This window comes from Electrona antarctica (assembly GCF_951216825.1).
Source record: "Electrona antarctica genome assembly, chromosome: 1".
NCBI lineage: Eukaryota > Metazoa > Chordata > Actinopteri > Myctophiformes > Myctophidae > Electrona > Electrona antarctica.
The window spans coordinates 40448961-40458420 of record NC_136806.1 but is presented as its reverse complement, the minus strand read 5'-3'; the positions used below and the strand labels follow the sequence as shown (position 1 = coordinate 40458420).

The window sequence follows — 9460 nt, the reverse complement described above, 5'->3', positions numbered from 1 at the left end:
GTGCGGCTCCAACAAAGAGCTGTATTGTCCTAATGGGGTAGACCTGTCGTTGAAGGGAATCGATGTGTTCAACTTAAACCTGCAGGGTTTTCTGGAGAAGTGGGAGATGGAGGTGAACGACAAGAGGCAACCAGTGTCTTGACTTCGTCTGTCGGGCAGTAAATTTGTATCTCTGCATTTCGTCTTTTTTCATAAATGAATAGCCTATTTTATACTTGCACTGTTTATTTCTATTCTTTGCTAAATGGCTAGGGCTCGATAAGCATTATGCTCCTCCCTGTCCCCTTTTCCAGCATCTTGGACTCTTTATCAACTCAAATGGACTTGACAACTTGTGCCTTGGATTTTCCTTTTTGTCTCCACCAGCCGAAGGCATGGGGGGAATGCGTTTTGCACTCCGTCCATGTGTCCGTCCGTCCGTCCGTCCGTCTGTCTGTGTGTGTGTGTGTGTGTCCGTCCGCGTACAGCTAATCTCCGGCACCGTTGGCCCGGTGCCCCGGTCGATGCCAAACTGTGCACACACTCCCTGGATGCCAACAACGTCCTATTATAGCACAACTATGAGGCTGTTTATTGCAAAACACATTTCTTTATATTACTCGTACACATTTTATCCATACGCAAATCGGTATGCACTCTCTATAGTCATGTGATCAACAAGGACCTGTCCGCTTCCCCATATTCCATCCCCATTGGCTAAGATAGCCTTCCAAAGTTTGCAGGATTGGTCCGTTTTGAACAAAAAGCCTCAAATCTTGAACACAACATGCAATTTCTGTCATATTATGCACACACATTCCCACTATTTTGTAATTATGTCTTGCACTAATGCATATAACGTATCTTGTTGTCCAACAAAATTGGAAATAAATAAACGGAACTGAAGTGATCTTTTTGGCACATACTCAAAGGTCAAAGCTATACTCTTGTCATAATTTTCAAAGCATATTTTCAAATAGCCAATGTATATAAGGTTAAAGTGGTTAAAATGCTTTTTATGTTAACTAATTTGGCTGGGGACCCCGTGGAACCCCCTCAATGACCAATTGGACTTATGGGACCCAACAAAAATTGCTAATGCCAAATCCTGAATGTAGGTCTATATTTAAACCAATATGAGTAATTTCTTAATTAGAGCCATGCTTGAAAATATGTGAAGTTGTGAACCCCAAGCTAATCTTAATCAGAAAATGCAGTTAAGATGAAAATATAATAAAAATGCTGTTCTTAAATACGAGGAAAAACTGCCTAAACCAAAAGGGATCCAAGAGGACGTAGAATACGCCAATCTTAATGCATGTTCGGACTAACGGGACTTCGGATCTATGGGCACTGGCAGTCCCCCTTCAGTTGACAGATGGATGAAGCTCGCACACCATATTAGGTACAAAGAAAATTACCTGATGAAGATCCACAGGATCAAAATGTCAGACAAATAAGGAATTGTCTATTTTCTGTACCTAATGGTGTGCAGGCTCCACCCATCTGTCAACAAATTCAAAAGGGTTGTATACTTTCAAGAATGACTACAGTTGTCTGTCTTACATTATAAGTACTGTAGTAGGGTCTTGTTTTCAGACAGGCCTGTAAGTATATATATGACCCTGAAATTCCATTATGAAACTAAGCTGTAACAAAGCATCAGAAGCCATGGTGCAGCGGGGAAACCCTACTAGACTAAGATTTTATTTGTAACCACTTCTTCCATTTGTGGCTACTGTATATTGAATAGCCTTTATTTTGCCTTTGAGAAAATGATTGTTTTATACTGTAGCCAATTAACTCAAATTTGTGATTGCCACAAAATGGCACATCCTGATTAGTGTGATCATATGTGAACCGAGTCTTTTTTAACAGAAGTCAGCTCACACTTTTAAAGTCAGCCACAGCTAGGTTTGCTAGGGTAGGCAAACGTTTCCATTTTTGTCCCTATAATTATTGCTCATGATTTTGATTATCCATTTGTTAAGATTGGCACCCCGAGTGCTGGATAAGACCTCCGTTATAAAACATTTCAGTTTTTACCCCTTTGTCATTTTGCAAACAAACAAACTTGCCCTAGTCTCATTAAACTGCTCCACAATCCTTTACCTGAAAACATTCAATATCACATGGCTACACATTAAGATTAGCATTTCCCTTTTCAGCCATCAATTCTTTGTAGCGTTTGGCATCCCCTAGTGGTGGATAAGACCTCACCATTATAAAACATTCAGTTAACTTTTTACACCTCATCAAAATTGTTGATAATGCAAGTAATGTGGGACACCTGTCACGGCATTTTCTATTGCCCCCTAATTGTATGCTTTTTTTTATATACATGAGAAAAACATAAACTGGGGTGAGCTATTGAACTTAGGAAACATTTAACAATGTAGGAAGTAGGAACCAAAACTTAAACTGAAAGACACAATATCAAGTTCAGCAATAAAACTCACAACCTAGGATTGTACTGGAAAAAAAAACCAGAAAAATAAGTTATTTGCATCTCCCTTAAACCATCATATATTATAAGACTGCTTTACTGGTTTACAACAAAACTATACTACAGGCTCAAAATACAGTTTTCCAACTCCTTTCAAGAGTCATCACCTTAAACTAGAGAATAAAACTTAGTAGCCTGCAACACTGCATTCCATGAATTTGTTTTGTCACTCGCTAATTTGGGTAAACCCTTACCCTAAACCTAACCTCCCACGGGGCAGCACACCTAAACCTAACCTTAACCCATGTCTAACCAATGACTAGTCTAAACTAAGTATGCACCCCGCTAATTTCACGGAACTCAGCGATTCCGGCTGGAACCCAGTCTAAAACCTTGGTCCCTTATATTAAAATGGTCACCATGTACAATAGTTCTGTCACACTTTATCTGAAGTGATAAACATCTTACACTATACCAGCCTCTCTATAGTGTACATTGCGCATATATAGTAAATTGTGTCTAACATTTTTGAACAGCTGTAATAATATAAGCTGCTTTCAGTGTACTTCTGATGAAAATACAACACAGACAATTGAATTCCATTTATACATTTATTGAATAGCAAAAATTTTACTCCTGCATCTTCTCAATGGTCTCCTCCTTGTATTTGCCCTTCTCCTTTCCATCAGCGCGGGACTTAGCCTTGCGCTCCAGGATCTTCTTGCGGTCCTTGTCCAGTTTTAGCCTGGTGATGACCACCTGAAAAGTAGTACATAGATATTTTATGAACAAATCTACATGAATAACATTTGTACAATGGTGTTTAGTAAAAATAGCGAGCAAGCTCACAACTATGATAGATCAGCTTTGTTGAAAAGCATTTGATTTTTTTATAATCGATTTTGCTGCACTCCTACCTATATTACCATTCTAGTCTTGCACATTCATGGCCCAGATGCTGGGGAAAATAAATGTTTCATGAAGGAGCAACAGTGAGAGCAAGATGGGGCGATTTCAATTATTCTAAGATCCTATGCATTAACGAAGAAATCATTGGACACTTCCAAATACTGGGTTTTCATTCTGGCAAAACTGCAACTGTACATAAAACAGCGCATTTCAATACATTTTACAACATTTGAGAGCGAGCATTGTCCTCAATAGAATGATAGGATTAAAAAAAAGTATCAAGTTGCACAGCAAGCCCAAATTCACCATACTGTAGCTTCAAGACACCTATAATACACATGTGTACACACACACACACACCATAGCTTCAATACACCTACAGTATAATACACATGTGTAGTGTACACATGAAACGCTCTAGCTGCTGCTATGAACAGTGTAAAACCCAAATGCACTTAAGAGAATAATACATTACACCTCTTGCTCAGAAGGCACAGATGAGAGCCCCACCTCCTCACCCACAAGGTCGTCACAGAGACACCACAGAGCACCCGCCTCAAGTCACCACACAGGCCCAAGAACGGTTCTGCACAAAACCAGTTTGTCTAATACAAGGCTTCCTGTGTGAAGGCAAGATGGAGGAACCAGTGGAGGCAGCAGAACCATCTAGGTTTCACCACAAGTCACAAGATCCAGATTTTCTTGTCTAGCCGCACCTCCCCCACGAGGAGTGGACAACCATCAACGGCCCGAGGACAGGTGTGGGACGTTTCGGTGCAGCAAAGCAAAAGTGAGGTCTCAGACACAGCCCACTAGACTGTGGGACACGTGATGACCTAAAACCATCCCTGGGCCTGGTCAAGCATTATATATTTATTCATTAGACAATATAGAACAAATGCAGCCAACATATTTCCACTTAGTGGGGTACAGATTTGCCAAACTTTGTCCCCTTTATGTACTGGATTATACACTATATTAAAACACAAGTGGTCATCTATTAAGTATCCTCCAGATACAAAAACAATGTAATCTATGTACTTCTACTAGCCTACATACTTAGTTGACCAGGGTCCCCCCGATCTAATACGTGGTACACTCCTTTCCCCTCTACTAAATATATCATCCGCAAACAGCCCATCTACAAGTCAACATGTCACAATGCGCTGTGAACTGAACATTTTCCACAGAAGATATGCAAGGGTTTTCCTAGCCGCAATTTGCAACTCTAGATTTTTTTATAATGATATGAATCTAGAGTTGCAATACCCTCCATTGACTCCCTACTCCATTGCGTTTGCGATCTGCTTGTATTAAACAATGTTAAACTCACCATCATTGCAGCTCTAGGCCAAACTTGAATTATCCTCTTTCAATCTGCAGAGCTTTTTTTTCATAATAATCCACCGTGAGTTACTTTGTCAAGAAATTCTGTGCAAGTGATTATAAGTGTTGCAGTTTGGAAGCACTTGTTTTTTAACGGGTCGCACTGCTGCCTCCTGCATTATGTGCAAATTCAAAACAGGTGGTACACAGGGGCGTTCAGTGACTTACGACGAGTGCTTCCAAACTCCAGCAAAATAATCACTTTTATTCACTTACGGCCGGGCTCCACCGGGCGCGTCAGCGTCGCGTCTCCGTCACCGTCAGGGAATGTTCCCTTTTTAATCAATGAAGGGTGGCTCCACTGCCCGCGTTGACGGAGACGCGACGCGTGCATTAAAATTGAACCGGTGCGTTTTTTGACGCGACGCAGACGCAACGCAACGCGTCCGGTGGAGCCCTGGCGTTAGACAGAATTTCTAGCTCATAACATGTCTACGGTTGATTTTTATGAAACAAAAGCTCGGCAGATTGAAAGAGGATAATTCAAGCTTGGCCTAGAGCTGCAATGTTGGTGAGTTTAACGTTGTTTAATACAAGCAGATCGCAAAAACAAAATGGATGAGTAGGGAGTCAATGGAGGGTATTGCAACACTAGATTCATCCCATTATTAAAAAATAATCTAGAGTTGCAAATTGCGGCTAGGGTTTTCCAACATTATGTAGTAGGCATTCTATGATGTGCTGTACTTGCCATCCAATTTGAACATTCAAACAACTTACAATAATGTTCCACATGTGGAATACAACCAAAGACTTATCTACTAGAGAAAGCAAGAAATCTGTAAGCATACAGCACATATCAGAATGCTGGCAGTTACGCTGACTGCTGTAGTTAAAAGCAAAGTATTGCAGCTTCACAATAGAACAAAGCTGATAAACGATAATTCACTTGCCGTTTTACTGATAGTTTTGTAAAAACTGAATCATACTTTTGGGCTTGTGAAGTCTACCGATATGGAAGAGAGCATACAACCCATTTTGTAATTTGAAGATGAGCAATACGGTAGAATTTTTTAACTCTGCATGGTCAACGGGAAGTGAACGATGCCAGGCAGAGGCACCAGCACTGCACAAAACGACGCAAATCAACCATGGTCATACTTACTGTAATTTGCCTGTATAAACTTATTTTGTATTAAGACATGAAAGCAATATGGATGCAAAATGGAAATGTGTAATAGAAAGTTAATCTCAATTATATTACAATACATAATTTAATAGAATAACCAATGTTGCATTGTGAAATGTTCAAGTGATTTACTGTCTAGTCAGAGACACCTCACCTTGCTGGAGTGGATGCCGACATGGACTGTAGTTCCATTGGCCTTTTCCCTCTGAACGCGCTCGATGTAGATGACATATTTCTTCCTGTAGACCTGTACGACTTTGCCAATCTGCTGGCCTTTGTAGTGTCCACGGACCACCTTTGGATGCACACACAGAAAGAATAAGGGTTAACTTAAGCCTCATTTACAGCACACTGCAGTACACCCGTCTGTCACTTGCCAAAACAGAGCCGATCTAAAGTAGCCTGGAAGCCAGACAAATCTTGCCAGTGGAAATAAAAAACAAACAAGCCTATGCCATGCCCAAAATACAGACACCAGGTTGACAGGGTTAAGCAACTATGACAACAAAACATATCTACATATTCCTGCTCCCTGAATCAATGTCTCAACAATCCAAAACATCCTCACCTGGACCTCGTCATCTTTGCGGATGGGCATGGACCTCACGTTGTACTTCTGACGGAGCTCCTTGGAGAGGGGGGAGGACATAATCTTCCTACGGATGTGTGAGGGGGCATTGAAGTGCCTCTTGCGGTTCTTGCGCCGCGAGGATGAAACCAATGGATTAAGCTTCATGATGCTGCAAAAGAAAGAAATGGAGTGTGTTCATTAACAATCACATACAATTTAGCAGATACTTATCCAGAGCAATTTACATGTGCACGGCTGAATTAAATGGCATTAAGTTAACTTACAATTTAGGCATTTAGCAGACGCTCCTTAATCCAGAGCAATTTACAGTAAGCAAGACCACCACATGGTAATACATCAAATACATAGAAATAGTCAAGGATAATAAGCAAGCTAGCTAAGAACCTAACATCCATCAGTAGAACATCTGTACAATGAATAGTATACACTAGTGTGTTCTTAGTCAAATGACAAGATAAAAGCGCAAAACAGAGTGCAAAGAAAAACCGTCAAGTAGCAGGATAATTGAAATAACATTCAACTAACTTGGCATTTGTCTAAACGTGCAATTTTTTAATCATTTGTGTACAAACAATAGGCCTATATTCATATCTAAATAAGGTGAACCAGGAACCAACATACATTTTCCACAGTATAACTACTTTGACACGCTACAAACATTAAGCCGAAAACGTGACATGGGCACTCAAGTTGGGAGTTAAGTAAGCTAGTGCAAACATTCTTTTGGTCATGTAAAATATTGAAACTATGGATTTTATCAGCCAACGAGTTGCAAATTGTTTAGGCCTTTAGCAAAAGCAGTTGCATGCGAGGACTGGACCAGGCAATGAGTAGCCAGTCACAAACATAACAGAAGTTAGAGAACGTAACCAAACTCCAATTCCACAATTTGTGGGGTAACCAGCTTTAAATATTATAATCGAACTGGACTAGCACGGTGTGATACATGGTAGCATAACAGCATATCTAGCTAGTAGCACCAGATAACCTTACAGCTACTATTAGCACGGCTGCTAACTACAACACATTCCACTATTGTTAAGTTTTGTTTACCGTCCTGTTTACTAGTTATGTGGACGAGGGCCTCTCGAAATGATCTCCGGAGCTTTTTAGCGCATCGGACCGTCCCAAGCGCATCGACATGCGGATACAGACAGACACTCGAACGGGGGGGGGGGGGGGGGGGTGCTTTTAAACTGGTGCGTTTTACGTTATCATCTATATGAAACTTGGGTTTCATATCAATCGTTCTTGAACTGTGACAAGATAAGCTTAATGCTCGGGCCATTGTGGGGTAACTTATAGCACGGATGTGTATGATGCATGAGGATAACTTTGGTGATCATCAGCAGTGAATTCTTACCCTGCCGATGATTCTTCTATGGCCGGCGGAAAAGAGAATTTCAAAGTACTTCCGCCGGCATTAGTTCACACCGGACTCCCGCGAGAACTACGAAGAAGAACGAGAACAAAAAATAACTTTTATTAATGAAATGAAATGAAATGAAATTACTATATTTACCCAGGGTATCTGGGCTAAGCTCAAGAACTTGTTTCCAGCCAGGCCCTGCTCATAGAACACATTTCATCGTAGTGGTTCAATGCCTTGTTCAAGGGCACTTCAGCGGTGGTAATTTTAACGTGTCGGACCGCTGATTCGAACTGGCGACCTTCCGGTATCAAGACCGCTCCGCTATCCGTTCGGCCACCGCTGCCACCATTACAAAAAATATAGAAACGCTGTTTAGACTTATTTTTATTAGATATCATTGATTCAAATTCATTTTTTATTTCAAGTTGAGTTAACGTTTATTTCCTTATAAAGCAAATTTGCTTACTTCAAATGTTGCAAATCTGTTTATTATTATTATTGTTGTTAATGATGTTTGTTGATGTTGTTTTCGAGCAGATTGATATTCCCAAACAAATCTTCCGGTTTCCGAGACTAGTAGTTGATCCCCCGAGTTGATCATATGAGAAATTGCCACGAGATGGCGCCAAAGCAATACATTCTTAACACATTTGGGAGAAGTTTCTTCCATCTATTTTATCATCATCGTCCGGTAGTCACGGGTTATGCCATGGGCCCATGGCACACGAATAACTCGGTTAATTGCGTCGTTACGCAGTAGCCTATATAAACAGGAAAACAGCAGGACCAACCCGTGTGTTGCAGAGTAGATGTCCTTAGTGTTGAATATTGTTCTTTTGTAGCCTATGTTAGACTTCAGTTAGTAAAGTTGAAAGACTCCAGCAGTAGTCCTGGGATGTATTTCATAGCCAGTTTCCACTGAGCTTTAATGTTTATTAAAAGCCAAATATAGGTTGGTGGATAAACATTCATTCAAATCTAAACAAGCAACAGCACAATAGATACATTTCCTTTCCTTTCCTTATTAAGGGACCAAGAAGTCACGAAGTGACTTGTCACTTATTGCTTGTGTTTATTTTTCTTCTCCTTCTTCTTCTTCTCCTCCTCCTTCCGCCAAAAATAGCTGAAACGTGGTAATCTGGTAGAGGGCCATGCCAAACGGTGACTATGCGAAGCCCATGACGATTGGCCAAATGGTGGCGCTATAGCGCTCAATTGAAAATGCAAACTTTGAACGTGCATATCTCATGAACCGTTTGACCGTCGGCAATGACACTTTGATACACATATGTGTCTCCTCATGCCGAACAACATTCGCATTCTGACTTTTGACCTCTGACCTTTAGATCACCCGCCATTTTGAATTATATGAAAAACAGTTAAAATGTATCTGCTCCCTGGATCTTTGGTCTAAATGCACGAAAACTTCTACACGTGAACTTTGGACTTATACGGACAAATAATCGTAGCACATTTGTTAAGCCAATGAAAATTGCTGTTTTGTGAAACTACTTCTTCGGCACCTAATACCTACATGAAGCGTCATTTGCTTATTACACTTTACAGTATGGTAGAGGGTCATGCCAAATAGCACTGAAAGCAGTCTTACTACAATTGGCCAAAGGGGGGCGCTATAGCAATTCTTTG

General features: G+C 40.7%; 1 protein-coding gene across 1 annotated transcript; it reads right to left on the bottom strand.

The window, feature by feature from the left end:
- Nucleotides 1-3017: 3017 nt before the first annotated feature.
- On the bottom strand, nucleotides 3018-7891 carry LOC306923572 (large ribosomal subunit protein uL24). Its single transcript, XM_079501752.1, has 4 exons — nucleotides 7805-7891; nucleotides 6418-6589; nucleotides 6004-6144; nucleotides 3018-3184 (listed from the first exon to the last, which is right to left on the bottom strand). Exons 2-4 carry the CDS (start codon nucleotides 6583-6585, stop codon nucleotides 3056-3058), a joined length of 438 nt encoding a protein of 145 aa, XP_079357878.1. The 5' UTR covers nucleotides 6586-6589; nucleotides 7805-7891; the 3' UTR covers nucleotides 3018-3055.
- Nucleotides 7892-9460: the final 1569 nt, after the last annotated feature.